Below are 22,273 nucleotides of genomic sequence, written 5' to 3' on the forward strand. Positions count from 1 at the left end.
TAGGAAGGGGTGTTGGAACCAGAGCCACCAGTTTTCGAACAGCTCATCACCGGTCGGAGAGGACGTGGGAACTTCAGGATTGGTTTGGCGAACGTTCACCTGCGTGTTTCATTTGAATCTCACTTTGCTGCACTTTATCTGGAAGCCCTTTGCACTTCCCACGTGAGCTGGCGTGTGCATGCAACTAACATGCATGTCAAGGTCTCTCTTTTCACCACCAGGACCCTTGCCTTCGGGAGAATGCCTGTGTGTAAAACCTTAGATTTCTCAGACTAAGGCTGTGTTGAAGTTTATAATTCCTTGAAGCTCTATAGACTTTGAAATACTTGTTTTTCTACAGGAATTATAGCTACTTTGAATTCAAGATGAACCTTTCAGACCCTTTCTTTTAATTTTAATTCCCCAATGTCATGGGGAATGAGTAAAGGGGAACCATCTTAAGAAATAGCCGTTGCTGCCAACATTTTATGTAGAATTGGGGACCATTTTATATATATGTACATACTTACATTTTCTGAGGGAAAATTCACATAACATAAAATTGACCATTTGAAAGTGAATGGTTGAGTGGCATTTTAGTACATTCATAATGTTGTATAACCACCATCTCACACCTAGTTTTTAAAACGACCTCATCACCCAAAATAAAGACCATGAAGAAGTTAATCCCTGCCTTCCCTCTTCTCCCAGCCCCTGGCAGCCAGCAACCTGCTTTCTGTTTCTGTGGGCTTCTCTCTTCTTACATTTCATAGAAATGGAATCCTGTGAGGTGGGCCTGGCTTCTTTCACTTAACGTAATGTTTTCGAGATGGATCCATGTTCTAGCATGTATAAGTATTTCATTTTACGGCTAAATAATATGCCATTGTATGTATATACCATAATCCGTTCATCTATTTATTCATTGATGGACATTTGGGTTGTTTCTACCTTCTGACTGTTGTGACTAGTGCTATTATGAAATTTGATATTCAGTCCAATCGATTTTTTAAAATTTTATTTTTCAATTACAGTTTATATTCAATACAATCAGTGCTCATTCTTGGTAGTTATGTTCTGTGAGCATGGAATTAGCAAATCCTGGCCCATTGCTCCCAGGGGGAGGCTGCCGACAGCACTGTAACTGATGCCTGAATGAAGCTTATCTAACACGTGTTTCTCCACGAGGCAGCTCACGGCCTTCTTGCAGTTAGGACACTAGACAGCACTTCAGCACAACACTTGGGGGCCATTTTAATCAGCAAAATCAACAACAACAAAAGCACAGAAATGTGAAGCGAGTGGTACTGAATAGACTGCTAAAAGGACATGTGTTCACAGGACGAGCTGAAGTAGAAGGCAGGGTGTCACCTTGTTTGACCCCAGTGGGGAACATGCGTGTTGGGCGACTCAGGCTTTTCACTGCTCTGTGCGTGTCCACAGATGACTGAATGCATCATTAGTATACATCTTGGGCTTACAAATAAACTAGTGTGTAGGCAAATTCACAGGGACAGAATTGTCCAATAATGAGAATAGACTGTACTGTTTTGAGTCACTGTTTTCAATTCTTTGGGGTATACACCTATGAGTAGACGTGCTGGCTCATGTTTTAAATAGAGAAAGTATGTGAACTTCTAATAGCAAGGAGATTCTTGCCGCTTTTGATGGTTTTACATATCACATTCACATAAGGACATTTTTATAAATCCAGTTGTTCCTAATTAAAAGCTAAGCACAAATTAGTAACTGAGGATTCTGAAAACCTTTTTTTGATGGCAGATACCACAAATATTTTAATTGTCTTATTATTCATTCACTTGGTAATTTTTTGAGCCTGACACAGCCTTCTTTTATATTGATTTCTTTTTAAATCTGCAAACAACACCCCCCAATGGCTTCACATTTCATTGTAGGGTGACTTCACTGTATTAGGTGTTAAGGATTTCCCTCTGGTTATTATCGAAGGTATTCAGAGGAGTTGAAAGCATCACTATACGTGAACACGAGGGCGGCACACTCCGTGCCCTGCGTTGACTGGCAGCTAGTGCCCACCCCAGCGCTCCTTTCCAGGCGTGTCCTGGCTGACAGTGACCCCACCGCTGTGTTCTGTTTCCAGGGATATCGGGCATTGATCAAGTGCTGAACGTTCTCCTCACAACGGCTATGTTTGTAGGAGGCTGTGTGGCTTTTATTTTGGATAACACCATCCCAGGTATGTGGTATATGTCCAACATGCTTACTACCTATGTGAATTACTTTTTTGCCAAATAAATATAGGAAGCAGGAAGAGTGAGTCTGTTCAAAGCCATCACTGGTCAAAACTATCTTTTCTGAAGTGGTTAAGATGACACTGCCAGCCTTCTTTATGAAATCAGTTTTTTGCTAATAAATTTATCGAGCTGTTTTCCTTCTTGCTGAGCTACTTTTTAGAGAAATTCCTTGCATGGGGTGAAATGGCAGTGGGCTGCCCTGGGCACACTCTAGCCTGCCTGCCCTCCCTGCACAGCCTTGCCCAGCACCCTGCAGTTTGGTTTCATTGGCAACAGTCTTTGGCACTTCTCCTGCTTGGGGAGCCTGTCCGTTAAATGAGTCCAAGTCCTTCCTAAGGCAGGTGCCAGCCAACTAAGACCAAATGACACGAGGACAGTGGGCACAGGCTGCTGCCAGGATCGGCGAGCGGCACAGGTTGGGAGGCAGCATTTCTCCAACACCCATAACCCTTGTTTCTCAGCTGGGAGATGCCAAGTATTGGGTGGTGGACCAGGATGTGACCTGTGGCCTTCCCAGCTTCCTACAGAGGCTGCTCTGTACTGCTGTAAATGCCACAGAAACACCGGTAGACTTACCTGCCAACAAGAAAGGGTAATGTTTATTCTTGAGCTTTAAGGTCTTATTGAGATGACCTCCCCCTCACCCCCAAATCCTCAATCAAGAGGATGCTGCGGGAACTGGGATGAACACATACATGAATAGGTGGACGGTGTTAGATTTATGAGGGTCAATAACTAACACCCTCTTTCTCTCCTAAGTCAGAGCTAATTGAGGGAGAGACATATGAGTCAGAGATGGAAGTTAAAGTCAGTTTTGTTACTGAAACACCAACGGGGTGGAGACATAGCTTAGATGTAAGAAAATAATGAGGATCCTAAATATTGCACCATAGACTCAAGATCATCACCCAGGCTCGGGCACAGCGGTATATTGTTACATGGCCTGTTGTAGCTGAGGCAGGCAACAGTGCTCCTCCGCACCAGGCTCATCTGTCAGAGCCCGGAGTGTTAACCAGTAGAAGTTCATCCTCACAGGAGCACGACAAGTGGGGCGTAGCCACAAGTGGGGCGTAGCCGAGTGCAGCATACACACAGGCGCACTAAAATAGAGGGAAGCAGTATAAAACTCAGAATGTCCGGGTTGGGGGGTTGCCACGACCAATTGATGAAGGCATTGTGTATAACAAGTACTCGGGGTCCCATTTTGCAAGATCAGATTTGCATTTGAAAGCAATGACACTTCCTGGACCAGACTTCCTCAGGAAAAACTGCAGTAAGAATATGTATCACGTGGAAGGACGGGGTGAGGTAGAGGCCTCGGAAGATCATTTGGACATGGAGCACCAGGAACAAGATGGATTAGCGATTCTTAGATTTCTGGGTTGGGCCCCTGGATAGCCGAGTGCCGTCAAGGGTGCTTTGCTGTCATCCTTTAGGTTCGCTCTGTGGGACGGCATGTCAGACTCTCTGCTTCTGGAAGAACTGCTAAACTCAACACTCATTGCTTTGTTTTGATGTGTGTGTCCTGTAGGTACTCCGGAGGAAAGAGGAATCCGGAAATGGAAGAAAGGCATAGGCAAAGGGAGCAAGTCGCTTGATGGCATGGAGTCCTATGATTTGCCATTCGGCATGAACATTATTAAAAAATACAAGTGCTTCAGCTACTTACCCATCAGCCCAACCTTTGTGGGCTACACGTGGAAAGGCCTCGGGAAGAGCGCAAACAGCCGGAGTCCGGACAAGGACTTGCAGGCCACGGTATAGCCGTAGCTTGCCCTGTGGCCTGGCCGCAGTGAGGCATGATCTGTAGTTTCTTGCTGAGTAACAAGCAGTGACATATATGTTTGTGTATCTGCATTTACATTCTGTACCCCAGAGCTAAGACAGATTGCAAGTAGCTTTTTTTGTTGTGAGTGGTGATCGTGTCTAATAGTGTCTCACCTCTCTCCTTATTTAAGCCCCAACCCCTTGCCCCTGAGAATGTCCACTGCTGGCTGTGGTCACTGAACTTGAAATTCCTGTCCTCCTGTGGGAGTAGATGTCTGAAATCCACAGCAATTCCTTGTTTTCAGCCCCCCTTCCACCACCCATGCTAGCTTTCTTACAGGCCGCCTCCAGGGCAGGGGTGGGGAACGTCCGGCCCTGCCAAGGCAACCTCTGGCAGGACTCGAAATTCAATAAATCTAGGAGCTTTTTTCATAGCAACATTAATTTTTATTAAGTGAATTAAGTGAACGGTGTTATAAACATCCAAATGGCCCTTGGCAGAAAAAAGGTTCCCACCCCTGGTCTGGGGGCTTTCTGTCCTGGAAGCACCTGGACTTGCTTGGTTTGTTGGTGTGTTTGTTTGTTTTTATTTGACCTCCGCCTGAACCACAGAGCCCTCCTGTGGTGAAAGGGCACCAGTATCCTCGCATTGTCACAGCTGGTCAAATGTGATGCTACGCTCCCTGCTCCTCCCGTGGGGAACAGCAGCATGTTGTTGTACAGACCTATGCCCCATCTGCTTGGGGAAGGTCTGTACACAGAGTATTAGCATGGAAATGTGTTTTGGGGGACTGAGGGGGAAGGAAGGTACCTTGAAGTCAGTATCTGGTTCTCAGCTGCTTTATCTCGGTCACCTGGCCCAGGCTGGGCCAGCACGTTTCACACTGGCCTCTCTCTTCACGAGCAGCTGGGACACTCTATCTGGCGCTTCTCACTCCTGGTGGTGCAACAGGTGTGGAGTGCCACACGGGGGCACCAGCCAGACGTTTATGGGTGTCTTGGCTCTGCTGTCATGTGGATGTCGGTTATTGTCACATGTGTCTATAAATACAATATTTTATTCCTATTTAATATTACTGACTATAGCAGATTTTTGAAATCAGTGTTTTTCCATGTGACCCTTTTACCTTGCATCCTTATTACTGTGCCCCTCCCACTTCTCCCATTAAAGCAAGAAAGAACCAGCATTTGTAAAGCTGTGGACACCATCAGGGAAGCTGTTGTCATGGCTTTTGAGGGCCAGTAACCATTACTGTGGTTGTATTGCTTGATACCATGAAAGTGTAAATACTGTAATGCCTAATCTATTTATCAAAACTAACTACTGGACCAGAGCCCAGAAACCGTGGCTTACCTTATACGTGAATTTGTTTTGTGAAGAAGGGAAGCCGGGGAAGGTACCAAGCAGCTGCCATATCGAATGGTGGGCGTGCTGGTACACCCACCGCTGCGGTTCTGTTGCAAGTCGTTCCTCGCAGTTAAGATGTAAGGGGGTTTCTGTGGGTTGTCATGTGGCATGTCCACTGGGTCTTGATTTGGCAGAGGGGAAGGTTAGATCCCTGGACATATGCTGCCGTTCTTGTTTTAAGTTCCTGAAGAAGGTGGCGGTGAGAAAGGCAGCATGCAGGTCCCTTCTGTTGAGTTCTAATTACATAACACTAAATTCTTTTTTGGGGGGGAAAGAAACTTCTTGAATTTGGTTTGAGGTTTTTCAGCCAGAAAATTCTGAGACATCACGTAGTGAGCTCACTTCATGAGGTCATGCTTCTCTTCCTGTGTATTCATTGACCTGTCTGAGGCTTGAATGCAGTGGGTGTTGCTGTCTCCAACAGCGGGCCATGGGTCTGGGTCTCAGCCCTATTGTGTCCATCTCGTGCCCTTCCTGTCCCCTGGCTGCCTCTGTGTCACCTCCTTGACTCCTGGGAAGTTGGGGACTTCAAGGCTTGTTCTAGCAAGAACTCTCTTCGGAACCACTTCATTGTTTTGCCAAGACCTTATTGCAGATTAAGTAAAGAACTTAGATTATAAATTACATTTAATTTTGTATGTTACTTTTCTTTGATGTGTATTTGATGCCTAGTTTATTTTGAAGCACATCCCTTAACCATTTCCATCCCTTTAACTTGGTATGCCCTCCAGGCTGACAGTCCTCTGATACTGACTTGCTCTCTGTTCCTTCTATTTGTATTTCTGCTCAGCATCTAAATTTCTCAGCTTTGAAAAATGGGGAAAACTGTTACACCTCCCAAAGATTTGCAGTGTTCTAGCTCTATAGGTGAGCAGAAGAACCAAATACCCAAATAAAAGCATCTGGGCCATCAGTAATTCAGAAACAAACAAGTTCCTTTCAACATAACTTGACCGGGCTTGTCCAGAAACCCACTCCCTTCTGAAACCCCTCCTTGGGTCCGTTTCAAATCTGCAAGCATTCCTACGTGGAGGGATGTGTGCAAGCATTCCTATGTGGAGGGATGTCTGCAAGCATTCCTACGTGCAGGGAAGCCCTGTACCCACACCGCCTTTGGAAAGGGGTTTTGCCCTTCTTGTTCCATTGTCCAAGGGAGGGAGTTGAGCCTCAGGATGACGCATAAATCTTGCACAAGCAGCACACACCAACCATTTTAGGAAGTGATCCTTCTGCTAGCAAATATGCCACAGAATGAGTTTAATAGAAAAAAAGTGTGTTCATCTGCTGCCTGGGTTTTAAGATACCACCTGTAGGGGGGTTTGGAGGGACACGGTGGCCATGCGTGATCTGTCCCTGTGAGCTCACTCATGTAAGTGCCCTTGAGCAGGGCATTTGCTTCCAGTTTCCACAGTGACCACCTACCCACCATCTTCACATGTATGTGAACCATTTTGATATAGAAAAGAAATGGAAAGTATTTATAAGGATAGTTGATGCTGCCGTATCCCAGTTCGGGTGGGTCATGGGGCCCCACCACCGGTTTTAATAAAATACCTAACAAGGTTCACAGAGAAATTGGGAAATAGCTCCAGTCTTTGTAAGCAATTTTCATTCTCATTCTCACTAGGGAGTTCAGTGCAGACTCATTAGAATCAAATCTTTCTTAAGAGGGCGTCAAATGTTAACTTTTAGTGAGTTGGTTGTGATGGATCAAAGCAAGAGAAGTGGCTTAACCAGGTCAGCCGCAGTGAAGCATCATGGGTCCTGATGGTTTCCCGTTTTCATGGTAACAAATTCACACACAGGATTTGCTTTATACTGTAGAACACTGACTTTCATGATGACAACTTGGTTTATGCATGAATATTGCAGTATTTCCATATAGTAAAATAACATTTCTGCCCAGGATAATAGTTACCGTTTTCCAGGGAGGGAATGATATAATTTTCATGACAATGTCATGTGATGATAGAATTTCTCCATTGATGAATCTCTAGTATGTGTGTATACTTTATTTACCCATGCGTATATTTTATGACCGTCAGCTAAGTTGTTATTACTTTAATTCATGTCCCTGCTGAAATACTGGTACTAGCAACCTAGACTTGAAGTTGGCGACTATAATCTTCCTTAATATTGATGCCGCTAAGAGTGGCCAGGCCAGATAGAAGGTGAAAAGGGAGCTGTGGCAGGAACCTTGTTCCAGAGCCTGTCTGGTGCGAGAGAGGCAGCATCCTGTGGGCCGCTGTGCTTGGGGTGTGCGCTTGGCTGCAGACACCAGGCCTGGTGTGGCTGTCACTGGGTGCCTGGTGTGCACCCAGCCACGCCTCCTGGACACCGCGGCTGTGCAAACGAGCCTGAGCATTGACAGTTCTCCGGGGAGCTGGCCCTTGGCTTTGGAGAAGAGCCTGGATTTTCACCTGCTGCATGTGTTGTGCTCTGTCCACTTACGACTTGAACACGAAGAACAGAACATCTCCCCCTGCTACCCGACCTGCAGTCACCATCCGACAGTGCAAGAAGACCGCGCGCATTTTGCCAGCGTTTCCGCCCAAGGACCCAGAGAGCACGCCCTTTTCAGCAGCCTCACACACATTCAGGTTGTTCTTGACTGTGCCTCGTCGTCACTCTGCATAAGTAACTCCCAGCGTCCTTAGAATTGTGTGTGTTTTCTGGCATTTAGGACACCCTCACCAGCCTGGTCATGTTACTGACAGTTCAAGTTAATACCCTCTTTCGTTCATGCGTAACAACCTTTGTTTGATACGTTAATAAATTTCTGACTGTTCTTAACACAGTGGGGATGCCTATATTTTCCTTGAGTTTTTGTGGCTGACTTTGGCTATGTACCTTTTTGGGGTTTTTTTGTTTTTTTATTTTGCATACCGAGGGTATTTAGGGTGGGGTTGTTTTTGAGATGTGTAATTCTTTTATGGAGTTTTTAAAAAGAAATTTCATATTGTTTTTCTAACATGGCTTCATTAAACGTTTAAGTATTTTAAAAATATGTAATATTTGGACCAGACGTTGTGAATAATAGTAGAGATAAAAGCTATTTTATTCTGTATTTTTAAAACTGTTCCGTACAAATAAAAGCTCTCCTGGGCACAGCTCTGCTGTTCACGCGCCTCCTTCTTTGGCTGGTCTTTAAGACACTTGTCATCACCTCGGGGAGGGAAATCGGCTGGTGAAAAGTTCATCAGTTCATCAAGTTCACAGGCATCATTGTTGGGTGCCGGGGCGATGCCTGGAGAACCACGGCAGCTCCTTGGGAGGATGCCTGAGGGGCACGGAGACCTGCTGATGCCAGACTTTGGAGTGAAATTGAGTCTCTTATTAAGGCAGCACTGTCTGGAGATTGGGGATCATTCAGGAGCCGGTGATCAGAAAGCCTATCTGTCCACACGGTGGCGTCAAAGGCTGAGGGCAGCCTCGGCCGAGTCAGGTGCACTGAGTAGACAGGCAAGCAATGTTGAGATCCAAGCCTCCGAGCAGCCAGTGCCAGCCAGTCATGGGGCGTGCACCCCCCTCCAACCTCCCCGCCCCCCATGAGGTGTGAAGGTGAGTCCAGAGGTGCTTCAGTGTATTTAGAGAAGATGTAGAGCTCCCAATCCCATCCCATCGCTGATTCGTCTCTGGCAGTTTGGGCCATGAGTGGCCACCACAGCTACCATATTCCCAATATCCTGACCTGTGAGCAGTTACTAGACAACCAACCACAAGGTGACATTTTTACATGTGTGAAAATAGTGAAGTATTTTTAAAAATAAAAAGAATACCCATGTTCTCACCCCCCAGCTGGGACAGCAGCACATTACCAATACTTCAGACCCCCTCTCCCCCATCCCATGGGCCTCTCTCCTGTTGCATCCCCATCCCCCACAAAGAGAGAGCCACTACCTGGATTTTGGGTTCATCTTTTCCTTGCTTTTCTTCACAATTTTGCCATATACAGGGGTTGGCAAAAGTAGATTTACAGTAGTTCATAGGGAAAAATATGTAACACAAGAATAATACAAAATAAACTTCCACACACTCACCACTGTAAACCTACTTTTGCCCACCCCTTGTATACATATTCCTAAACAATTTACTGTTTTGTGTTAGTTTTGCATGTTTTTGAACGTTATGGAAAAGGCATGACACATTGTATGTATCATCACGTTCCACCCGCTGTTGTGAGGTTCATGTTGCTACATACCTAGAATGTAGTTCATCCACCTTCCCTGAAAAGTAGTGAAATTTAAGATAAAAACGAAGATCATTCTGAAAGCTCCCAGAGAGAGAGAGCAGAGGGCAGGCCTGTAGAGCGGGACCAGTGGGTGTCGGTCTCCACCAGCCGCCCTGTCTGTGGAGCTACGTGCTTGAGGACTGCAGAAACTGAATTTGCAACTTAGAATGTTACATCTATCCACTCAAAGGCCCCCATTCATATACCTTGGATGAAGAACTTAAAGGAGAAACCTGGGTAGTCATAGGAGATGCTGAGGAAAGGTGAACAAGGAATATCTTGTTAAACCTGGTTTCTTGGTCTGTTCTGTTGCTGTCACAGAAAACCATAGACTGGGTATCTTAGAAACAAACACTTCTTGCAGTTTCGGAGGCTGGAAATCCAGGCATCCACAGATTTGGTGTCTGGTGAGAACCTGCTTCCTGGTTCATGATGGCCATCTTCTCGTGGTGTCTTCACCTGGTTGCAGGGGTCAAGGGCCCCGCTTTGGGGCCTCTCTTAACGACTAAACCCTTTGAAGAGGTATCTGACCTCATGACAAAATCACCTCCCAAAGTCTCCCCCTCACACTAGGGATTAGGTTTCTACATCAGAATCCTGGGGTACAGGGTCAATAGTACCTGGTCATAAAAAAAGGAGGCCAAAGGTAAGAAAAAAGTCCATAATCTCAAATTACAATTCAAGGCCATATCACCAAGTCTGTGGATGCCTGGATTTCCAGAATTTTATTAATACACTAGAGGCCCAGTGCACAAATTTCGTGCACTTGGGAGGGGTCCCTCAGCCTGGCCAAACTATCATCAGTGTTTTAAACAGTGTGTATCAGGATTTTGTTCTGCCATCTGGTCTAACAATCTACCTTTTAATTGACAAGTTTGGTCCTTTAAACTCTTGGTACAGTTGGGCCCATTTCTCTCATCTCTGTAAATCTCCTCTTTCCCCATCACCAAGGTGATATGGCCTTGAATTGGCCATAATTGTTGAAGGCTGCAGCAGGTATGTTCAGAAGTTGATAGTGTTTCAGAAACTATATAAAAGTTTCTAAGCAATTTGACAGTTATTCTGTGTGTTTAATATTAAAATATCTGGCGTATACTTTAATTTTAATAAAATAAACTTCCAGAATTTTATTAATATACTAGAGGCCCAGTGCACAAAATTCGTGCACTTGGGAGGGGTCCCTCAGCCTGGCCAAACTATCATCAGTGTTTTAAACAGTGTGTATCAGGATTTTGTTCTGCCATCTGGTCTAACAATCTACCTTTTAATTGACAAGTTTGGTCCTTTAAACTCTTGGTACAGTTGGGCCCATTTCTCTCATCTCTGTAAATCTCCTCTTTCCCCATCACCAAGGTGATATGGCCTTGAATTGGCCATAATTGTTGAAGGCTGCAGCAGGTATGTTCAGAAGTTGATAGTGTTTCAGAAACTATATAAAAGTTTCTAAGCAATTTGACAGTTATTCTGTGTGTTTAATATTAAAATATCTGGCGTATACTTTAATTTTAATAAAATAAACTTCCAGAATTTTATTAATATACTAGAGGCCCAGTGCACAAAATTCGTGCACTTGGGAGGGGTCCCTCAGCCTGGCCTGCGCCCTCTTGCAATCCGGGACTCCTCGGGGGATGTTGGACTGCTGGTTTCAGCCTGTTCCCCACAGGCCGGGCGAAACGGGCAGTCCAACATCCCCTGGCTTCTAGCTGAGTGGCGCTCCCCCTGTTGGAGCGCATTGACCACCAGGGGGCAGCTCCTGCATTAAGTGTCTTCACTACCCTATTGCCCGTGTCCATGGACTATGCATATAAGTACGTAAGTTATTTGGTTTATTTCTTCTCATTCCCCCCAACATCACATGGAGGTATGTCAGTCTGTTCCATGCCTCTCTGCTTCGGGTCTTATTTTGTTGGTCAAAATTTGACTTTGTAACTGTTTCAAATTATAATCTCCCACAATGAGATCTTTTCAAAGATGCAATACCTCTCAAGTTCCACTGAAAAGTATATCCTAGGGACTTTGCTTAAAATTTTTCTCCCATTTCATATTTTTGTTTCATTGGGGAGTGTTTTTTCCAGTTCCTCAGAATAAACCCTTCTTTTGGACTATTGAATCTTTTCACATATTTGGTGATTTTTAAAAACTGCTTATACTAAAGAAGGAGGTCTGTATTCGTTCAACAATAGGATTTACTGTGGATTTGATTGAGTACTTTCCCCGCAAAGCTCACAAGTTGAAATTAAAATCCTTTAGGCCTTTAGAGTTGGTCACTCCTTGGACTTTCTTCAGTTCGGTTCCATCTGCATCCATTTATTCAGCAATAACTCAGAGATTTTTTCTAACATTTCAATTGTATTACAAATACCTTCATAGTTATATGAATGTATGCTTAAAAGAAAGTAATGAAAATATATTTCAAACCTTTGATTATTATCTTTGGGGAGTGGGGTTACAGGTTACATTTATTTCTTTTTTTTTCTATCTTTTTATTTTTCTTTATTTTCTAACTACTTTAAATACAAATTACTTATATAAATGTTTTTTTACACAGAAGATGAAAATTGTATTATAAATATTCAGTAATACTGTGGTTTAAGAAATAAGAAAGCCCCTGTTCTTCTCTAATACTAATATAAAATATTGTACTTCCTCAAATTATACTTGACATTTAAATAACAGTTGTAACCAAATATACCTCAGTAAAAATATGAAAGTGCTAAAAGTACCACGTATGTATTTGCCATCTTATGTCCTGTATAGGAAGGTTTTGTCTAATAAATGATGTGGCTTGGTGGATGAAATTTTCCAGAACATTCCATCCTGGGTGGGGGGGGGGGCACAGTGGGGGATGACTCTCAGATGGTGGGATTTAGGCATCTGCCCCTGAGCTGTACCCAGAAGTATAGTGGCCATCCCTGCACCATCCCTGCACCATCCCCTGCCTCCCAAACACACATGCCAGGGCAGCCCTCCAGACACATGCCTGGGCAAAGGGACAAAACTTCTCTTGTTAGAGCCCCAATCTTCCAAACACTGTGGAGTTGGTGAGCCTCAACATCCCAATTCATATCACCTATGAAGCAGCTGTATTTGGAGACTCAAAGATGCCAGAGTGCCGTGTGTGTGTGTGTGTGTGTGTGTACAAATATATACACATGTACCATTTATTTGTTTTGGGTAGTAAGTGATCCATTGTGGCCTTGGGAAAATTGTGGGAATGAGTTTGAAGCAGGAAGAATAACCTTCAGAGAAATCCTCCCAGGAATGCTTAGATGATAGATAGATATTTACATGGTTATATGAATATAGAGAAATGTTTGAATGACACAAAGCAAGTAGCTAACATGGATTAGTAGAACAGTGCAGGAGGATGGGCAGAGAGAGAGGCAAACGAAAGTATGGAAAAAATGCACTAAAAAGAAATCAGTGTATATAAGATTTTGTAAGAGAGAGGCAAACGAAAGTATGGAAAAAAGAATGCACTAAAAAGAAATCAGTGTATATAAGATTTTGTTTATGATAAATTGTATCTCAGTGCATAAAAGATCAGGAAAAGAGAAGATAGATCTACATCTTCCCATCTGTAGGAATGCGGATGCTATACTGTGAAGTGAAAAAAGCCAGATACAAAGTGTAGTCTGCTATTATTCTATTACAATAAAAGCAGATAGGCAAACACAACCCTCCTATATGTGTATTTATGATTGTGTACTAGTAAGTAAGGAGATCACTGCGAACGGATACAGGTGGGTAACAATGGTTACTGTATGGTGATGGGAGTGAGTTGGCGGGGGAGTGGGTTGGGGACAGCTTATTGCCTAACAGAAAAATAAAAAATATTTTACCCCAGGTAGCATCCTAACAATTTTTGCGGTTCAGTGATTAGATATGAGTTTTGCAGGTAGACAAATTCCTGCTCAGATCTTGGAAAACTCCGGAAAGCTCTCTTCCCACGGTAGTAGAGTCCCGCCAAGTGTCCTCAGGATCCCATTCTTCCAAGGTCATGGAATTTCAGAAGGGCAAAGACTACACTTCCCAGGCTGACTGGCAGCTGAGTGTGATCATGTGACCAGGCTCTGGCCAATGAGCTGTAAACAAGGCTGAAGGTGCAACTTCTGGGTTGTGTTCTTAAAGGGTAGATGTTTACGCTCATGCTTGCCCTTTCTTCTCCCTCCCCATGGCTGGAAAGCAGAGGTGGCAGCCAAACAACTTGGTCCATTTAGACAAGGGCAACACTTGGGGTGGGAAAGGGAAATATGAAAGAGCCTGCACTGCTCCTGATGACAGAGAGCAGCCCAAACTTTGATGTGAAAGAGAAATACACTTGTTTAAACTATTATTACCTGGGTTTCTGTTGTAGCAGCCAAAACCACATTCTAACTATTAGAGATTTTGTAGATCAAAAACAATCTAAAATTAGACGAGCAATTCATGCGCTTCAACCTAACAATTGACCAGCTGTATAAGCTTCAGCGTGTTACCTAACCTCTGGCCCTCTGTTTTCTCCTCTATAAACTGAGGGTGATCCTCACCCAGAGTACTAGAATGGATTACAGGTAATGAGCCCAGCAAGCCAGGCTCCACTCCTCCTCAGCTCCTCTCCAGGCCCTGTCGGCACACACAGCTACTGTTATAGAGCCACAGTCACAGTGTAAGTGCTTTGGGAGAATTTGCCAGGCCAGAGCTGATACTGGGGGTGTCACTCTGTAGAGCTGTGGGCTGCATCTCTAGTTCCTCTGTGTTCTCTGGACTAGCCAAATCCTTAAGTGGGCCAGAACTTTCAAAGGACCTTGTGAAAGGTTAATCTCAACTTCCTCTGCAAAGGGGACTCAGGCGTCTACACGCATGGTGAGGTGGACTAGGACAGGGTGGCAGCTGGGGTGGGGTGCTGGGCTACGTTCAACGCCAAATGTTCAGGAAGGAACAAAGAACAAGAGAGAAAGAAACCGATTACTACTTTAGGGTGTTTTTTTCTCTACTGATGTTCTGAAACTATCAAAGTAATATGTGCTTAATTGTGACAAGTGAAATAATGCAATCAACACAAAGATGTGAAAATTGAAAACTATCTCCCTAAAATTGAAAACTATCTCCCTCAACCCACTCCCGAACCATGCAGTAACCATTTTATCCACCTGCTATCTCCTTTCACCGTGATCTCTTTGTTCCACAAACGTACACAATCATAAATACACATATAGGGGGTTTGTGTTTGCCTACTTGTTTTTATTAATATAGAATAGTAGCAGACTACATTTTGTAACTTGCTTTTTTCACTTCACAGTATAGCATCCACATTCCTACAGATGGGAAGATGCAGATCTATCTGCTCCCTGGTGGTCAATGTGCGTCATAGCGACCGGTCGACCTGTCGTTTGGTCACTTAGGCATGTATATATAATGAAAACAGGACACAAACCACTCCTCTCACGCGTCATAGTGACCGGTCGACCTGTCGTTTGGTCACTTAGGCATCTACACTAATAAAAGAGAAACATGGTAATTAGCGTACGACACTCCCCCTCAATAAGTTGAGACAAACATAATACTTTCATTTTTCTATCTTCCCAGATGAAACATTTAGAAAGCTTTCACTTCTGAATCCTTTAATGTCTAAGTTTTGCTGACAGTTTAATACTCTTCATTCCAGTTAATATTTGAATTTCTCTTGTAATATGTCTCTCCTATTTATAAATACGTACTTAGTATTTATGCTACACAATTTCACACAGTGTTTTATTCTGTTAGATTTAACAGTATGTGTTTTGAAAGGCCCATTGTTCGTCCAAAGGCCTAACAGATGTCTGTTGGGACAGAAAGAATAACCCAGATCCCTGGAATAAACAAGGTCCCAATGATCAATACAAGTTCTACTCAGTGAGTGAATGTAAATTACAGCAAACTGAAGAAAGAAGGGCTGGACTTCTCAACGAAATGTTTCACATTAAACAATAGAATAAAGGTCTTCCAGGAGCCATCCAACAATTTTTCACTTAACCAGGAAATATTTCCTTCCCAAATACCTGAAATCATGTGGTGTATTGTGTTGAGGTTTACACTGGATGAATAAATATGTGAAAAAAAAAAGTAAAGCCTTCAATGGCAGTCCAATGCAATTTCTTAAAGACCAAGTACTTTTTTTTTTAATCCTCACCCGAGGAATGAGGATATTTTTCCCAAGATCTTTAGAGAGAGTGGAAGGGGGAGAGAGAGAGAAACATTGACGTGGTTGTCCCCTGCTTGTGCCCCAACAGGGGCTGGGATCAAACCTGCAACAGAGGTACGTGCCCTTGAGCTAGGAATCAAACCAGTGACTCTTAGGTCCGAGGGCTGACACTCTAACCACTGAGCCAAACCGGCCAGGGCAAATAAAGTACTTTCAATGATATAGTCATTACAGGGTTTAAGTGTGCAAATCGCAAAATGATAAACAAAAGATAGATGCACTTATCAAGTAAAGAAGGAATTCAGTAAAAATTGAGACCAAAGAAATCCTATGCCATCACTTCTACAAATAAAATTTTTATAAACAGCATTTAGAAACAATGCTAAGTTTGTATGAGTGCATTTGGAATATTAAACAAAACCAGCATTAGAGAAAGCTCTCAATTTATGCTACACCCAGGTCTCTATTTGGGAGTCTATGGGAGCTGGTACTGTGTCAACCAAGCTAAGCTGGAGTTACATTTCTCAGCATTCCCTTCACTGTACAGGGCCAGATGAGGGTTGGCCACAAGAGAAACCTGTGCAAAATTTGGAAAGAGACATCAAGCAGCAGCAGGGGATATTACTTTTGGAAGACGGGTGCAGGGTCCCATGTCACTGCAGCTGCTTCCGTCCTGGTCCCTGATCTGCTGGATGGCCTCATTGGTGGCAGGGGTGGGAAGGGTGGGGGATGGAAGAGGGCGGAGAGTGGCAGTCAGCCACTAGCTCCTCCTCCTCATGCTAAATTCCCTACATGTGCAGCTCTGAGGTGAGTGCGCTGGTGTGTCTGCAGGTCACCCTCAGGCTGTGAAAGACAGATGCAGGTTCCTGTTTGTCCGCATGGATTCTGGTGTGTCTTTGTGGGTTCCCATTCATTCTTCCTGTCCCCCACTTTGATCCAGCTTTTCTTTTTAGCCTGCACTGGCTGACCCAGGTTTACCACTGATTACAGGGGCAACAGCCTCTTGTAGATTTCTTCATCACTTCCCCTGCTTTGTGGTTCCGGTTTGTGACTTTTTTCTGATCTCCAACCGTCTCCTTCCAGATGTTACCTCCCTGGCTTCTCCCACAAAGGTGGAAGGACTGATCACTGTAATAAAGCATTCTAAGGGCATCCCATTGCTATATGAATGCAACCCCACACTCCTCACTGTAGCCTACAGTTTAAGGCATGACCTGACCTCTCCCACTTCATCCTGTGCCCGTCTCCCCTTGCTCTCCTCCCTGCCTGCCTGGGCACTGTTTTCACAGCACAAGAGCCAGGTGACTGGACGTTGGAAGTTACATTCTCCGTCTAGTAAATTAGCTATTTCAAGATGGCCTGGGTCTGGGGAGGAAGAGGTTAAGGTTGTTGGAAGGCCTGGACAGCCCAGGCCTGTTCTCAATCAGGGGCACAGCAAGAAGGCGTGAGCTGCTTGCTGCATCTGGGAAGTCTCCATAGCAAAGTGATTAGGGAGTGTGGGAGAGAACATGCCGAACTTTCATTTCTGTGCACGGAGAGGATGGGGTGGGCCAGGGCCAAGCAGGAGGGGCTGTCAAGGTCTCAAAGTGGTGACATTGGGCGATAGCCCTAAACACTGGCTTTGCAACTGCAGAGATCTGGCCAGCTCTGGGCGGAGGGTCAGTGTCTCATGCAGCCTGGAAGAGGCCCATGGGCCAGTCCCGCTGGTTTGGCTGTCCTGCTCTCCCTTCCTTGGCTCCTTCCAGAGGCTTCTTGGCCCAGTAATCATATTTATCCTCCAAGAAACTTCCCCCAGCTGGCTCCTCTCAGCCGGGCTGCATCTCCAGGAGAGAGGAGGTGTTGGCTCCCTCTCTGGCCCTGCAGTTTGGACAACCTCCACACATTAGGGAGGGGCAGGACAGCTGTGTTTGAAACACTGCAGGCACCAAGGACCTTGACTGGTCTTGAGTTTTCTTTTTTGGCTGCAAAAGTGGAACATAAAACACCTCTCACTTCCCACCTTCTGTTCCAGCCACACTGGACCACATGCTGTTCTCTGACCAGCCAGGCTTTTCATGGCTTTGAACTTGCTGTAGCGCTGCCTGGATTGTCCTCCTCCATCTAAGCAATTCCTGCTCAGTCTCTAAGACTCAACCCAGGTGTCACCTCCTTCCTGAGGGCTCTCCTCATACACCCTGTCTTGTCTTCCTAGGCCAGTGGTTCTCAACCTTGGTTGCACAGTAGAATCACCTGGGAAGCTTTTTAAAATCCTGATTTCTGGGCCTCATCCTCCGGAAATTCTGTTTCTTTGTTATGGGGTGGGGCCACAACATTAGTAACAAAGAAACAATTTCCGGAGGATGAGGCCCAGAAATCAGGATTTTAAAAAGATTCCCTAGTGATTCTAATGTGCAGCCAAGGTTGAGAACCACTGTCCTACCTAGGCGCTTCCGTGTAGCACCTGAAAGTATTAAAACAGGTGGTCTCCATCATTAGCACGTACACAGAGCACCTGGCCATCTTGTTAAACTTGAACATGGCCTGAGGCCTGGTTCTGTATTTATAGCCAACTCTTGACTTAGATGATGTTGATGCTGCTGGTCTAAGGACCACATTCTAAGCAGCAAAGATTTTAAAGCATTTCTCTCATTCTCTTACTTGAATTTTTAAGTCAAATGCTTTGACGACAGATGAAACTAAAAAAAACACACCAAAAAAACCCCCACACAAATTAATTTCTACTCTTTACCTTCATTTTTCTAGAGCAGAAAACATCTTGGTTAATTTGTGGTAAACTTGGTCATTTTAAGTTAAATTCGGTTAATTCTGAAATGTTCTTTGCGGTCTGCCCATCCCCACCTTCCTGGGTCTCATTTCAGTTTTGCTGCTGCTGCTGGTGGTAGGGTCATAGAGCATCTTGGCAGTTGGGGGTGGGAGCAGGCATCTGGTCCTGGTGGGTGTCATGCTGGTTCTGGGTACAGCATCCTTCCACCCTGACTCCCTCAGCATGTCTGAGTTCCAGTGTGGTCCCTGGCACGGCCCAGACCACTTCCTTTTTGTGGGTCCTCTTGTCTCAACTGTGATGTATCCTCAGGTCCCTCAGCTTTCTCCCATCTGACTTCCATGCCCTCCTCTGGGATATAAAAATGTTGGCTGTCTCCCATGCCCTCTATAGCCCCCAGAGTTTTCTGGGTCTGCCTAGGTCTCTCCCCTTCTGAAGATGCCATGGCTGCCAGGTTACTCCAGGTTATGCCTGATAGAAAGTGGCATAGTTCTTCTCCACTTTCAGATCCAAAACTGTGCTGAAATCTGAGGGTCTTATTGTCCACCGCCATCCTTCTGGGTATAACTCTATTGAAGAGGCAACATGCTGGACACTTCAGCAATCTCTACCAGTGCCCTGGCCAGTGTGACTCAGTTGGCTGGAGCTTCGTCCTGTACATTGAAAGGCCAATTCTGGTCAGGGCACATACCCAGGTTGCAGGGTTGGTCCCTGGTTGGGGCGCAAGTGGGAGGCAGCTGATTGATGTTTCTCTCTTTTTCTCTCTAAAAATCAATAAAAAATTTAAAAAAGAAAGAAATCTCTATCAGCATCTAACTGACTTGCTTCACTATCAGCCCACCACTTCCTGCATCCCATAGGACTATCTTTTAAAGTTTTTTGATTAGTTAATATATGCATATGAAACAATTCAAATAGTATAAAAGAGCACTCAAATTGCTATATAGTTTAGTTAATCTTCTTAAGACAATATCCTTTGACTCTCCACAAGTGATGATGAATCAGTGTGCTTCTACTTTATCCCATCTCTCTTCTTTCCTCTCCTCCCTTCCCCTCCCCTCCCTTCCCCACAGTTTTGGTTGGTTATTACTACTGTTAGTTCCAGTGCTTTATTTCTCCATGGGGATGAGTGAATGTTTTTATATGAGACAAATCTTCTTTGTGCAAGACGGTTGAGCGCTTTGCAGTTTGCTCATTTTCTTTGATCCCAAAACAAAAAATGACATCAGCGCTGCTCAAATTTCAAGACCACCAGTGATGCAGGCACCCCCCACCCCCACCCAGCTGAAAAGTACTATCTAGTGCAGCCGTGGGCAAACTACGGCCCGTGGGCCAGATCCGGCCCATTTGAAATGAATAAAACTAAAAAAAAAAAAAAGACCGTACCCTTTTATGTAATGATGTTTACTTTGAATTTATATTAGTTCACACAAACACTCCATCCATGCTTTTGTTCCGGCCCTCCGGTCCAGTTTAAGAACCCATTGTGGCCCTCGAGTCAAAAAGTTTGCCCACCCCTGATCTAGTGGGTACTTGTACAACTTTATATCTCTACTAGAGGCCTGGCGCACAAAATTCATGTGCGGGTATGGTCCCTAGGCCTAACCTGCAATCAGGGCCATCTTCCCTGGCTGCCAGCAGCTGGCCCTGCCCCCCGCTGCCACCCACCCAGGTGCCCAGTTTGCCATCGGGCGATCAGAGCCTGACGGCTGGGGGGGAGGGACCGAGAGGTCAGCTGGTCCCACCCACTTGTGGCTCTGCCCCCACCCTGGGTCGCCCTCTGTGTGTGGGAGGACCAGTGTGGGGGGAGGGGTTTAGGCAGGGGCCTTGGCCTGGTGCTGCCCGCATCCCCTGCCACCCACTCCTGGGTCCCTGTTTGCCATTGGGTGATCGGAGCCTGCCGGCTGGGGATAGGGACCAAGAGGTGGTCAGTGCACCTCATAGTGACTGGTCGAGCGGTTGTTCTGGTCATTCTGCCATTATAGTTGCTGGGCTTTTATTATATAGGGTTACCTGGGCTATTTACTTTAAACATATCTTTTTATTCCCCCCCTATAAAAAGTGAAATCTGAATACTTAACAAATTCCTACCTTCATTGGTTTTATAACTTCTACATCATAAGAGTTTATATATTTATGTTGTGTTTTAACTTTAATCCCAGTAGTAGTTTTACCTATAATCTCAAATATAAATGTATTCAGTACCCACTTTGCTGCTTTAGTCTATGTTTCTCTATTCATTTGTTTTCCAAACTTGGTCTTTTATTATTTTCTTTAAGGTGACTGAATTTCTGTAATTTTGAAAATATTTCCATGTTTTTAGATTTGAAATGACAGTTTGTGATGACATGTAGTTCCTGGGTCATATTTTCTTTCTCTAAGGACACCATGGTTCTTTATTTATAGCCACTTATGACATTGTCTCTTAGCTTTGAATGTTTTGGTACTGAAGTCTTTAGCCAGCCTGCTTTTTTTTTTTTTTAATGGGTGATTTGACCTTTCTGCTGGGGAACCAGAGGAATCTTTATCCCTGCAGTGTGGTAACATTAATAGTGTGTGTCAGTGTTAGTTGGTTTATTCCTTCAGCAATTCAGTCAATGAATGTTTATTGGGGGTGTCTAGGTGCCATGAATTATTTTATACATTAGGGACATTGTAGTGACAAATAGAACAAAAATCCCTGTCCCCATACCTCTTGGAACTTAACATTCTGGTGCAAGACTTAGGGGGAAGAAAAAACTATATCCATTCTCTCAGAATATAGTGTGTTCTTTCAGTCAATAAGTTCAAGTTCTTTTGTTTTAGAAAAGTTTTTTAAGTGTATAGGGTGTTCCCAAAGAATGTATACATATACTTTGAATAATTATAAAGGCAGTGTTTATTAAAATACATTTCATTTCCAAAATTGAGCTATCAGCTGTTAAAGTGTGTACACATTTTGGGTGACACCCTGTATATAATTGGATGCCAATTATACATATGTTGGATTTCCTTGGTCTTTGTTCTATATCTATTATTTCTTCTTTTTATTTTCAAATTCATTGCCATCCTACATGTTATTGTGTTCATTTTTCTGAAGTCTACCTTCCATGTTCTTAGCTGAATTTTCACTAGCATTTTGATGCTTCATTGGGTCCTTCATGTCTATGATGACTTATTTTCTCTTTCGCTTCATTCCTGAATCCTGGTGGTTTATATTGCTCCTCTTTCCCTAGTCTTGAATTTTTTCTCTCATGTACTTGTAAGTTTTCTTTGAATTATTATTTAGAGGTGATTTAAAAAAAATTGTTATTAAATTCATGAGAAAATCCTTGGTCTCAATTTTCATTCATCCAAGACAAAGTCTTTCTCAACTGTTAGCAAGAAGTCTCTCTCTGGCTCATTGGAAGCTGTGAATAATGCAGCAGGTGTGTGTGTGTGTGTGTGTGTGTGTGTGTGTGTGTGTGTGTGTGTATGGTGGTTTAGCCTTTCCTATGTTAAACAGAGACTGCAGAGCCACTTATCTCACCATACTGTAGCCCTTGGACCTGGCTTACTTCTTTCTCATCAGTCTTGTAAGAAACTGTTCTTTAAAATCAAACTCTCTTACTTAGGCTGGCTCAAATGACTTCTGTTTCTTTTTAATATTTATTATTATTATTATTATTATTAAATCTTTATTGTTCAGATTATTACATTTGTTCCTCTTTTT

The 22,273-nt window shown here is 44.0% G+C and overlaps 1 protein-coding gene across 2 annotated transcripts in view; it reads left to right on the top strand.

Moving 5' to 3' along the window:
* Positions 1-4,236, top strand: part of SLC23A2 (solute carrier family 23 (ascorbic acid transporter), member 2) — a 109,644-nt gene extending 105,408 nt beyond the window's left edge. For both annotated transcript variants that reach the window (XM_005874673.2, XM_005874674.2), the window contains exons 15-16: positions 2,099-2,194; positions 3,784-4,236. In XM_005874673.2, the coding sequence (XP_005874735.1) occupies positions 2,099-2,194; positions 3,784-4,016 (329 nt within the window). In that variant the 3' untranslated portion in view covers positions 4,017-4,236. The remainder of the gene's footprint in view (positions 1-2,098; positions 2,195-3,783) is intronic.
* Positions 4,237-22,273: the final 18,037 nt, after the last annotated feature.

Source organism: Myotis brandtii, unplaced genomic scaffold, assembly GCF_000412655.1.
Source record: "Myotis brandtii unplaced genomic scaffold, ASM41265v1 scaffold45, whole genome shotgun sequence".
Lineage (NCBI taxonomy): Eukaryota > Metazoa > Chordata > Mammalia > Chiroptera > Vespertilionidae > Myotis > Myotis brandtii.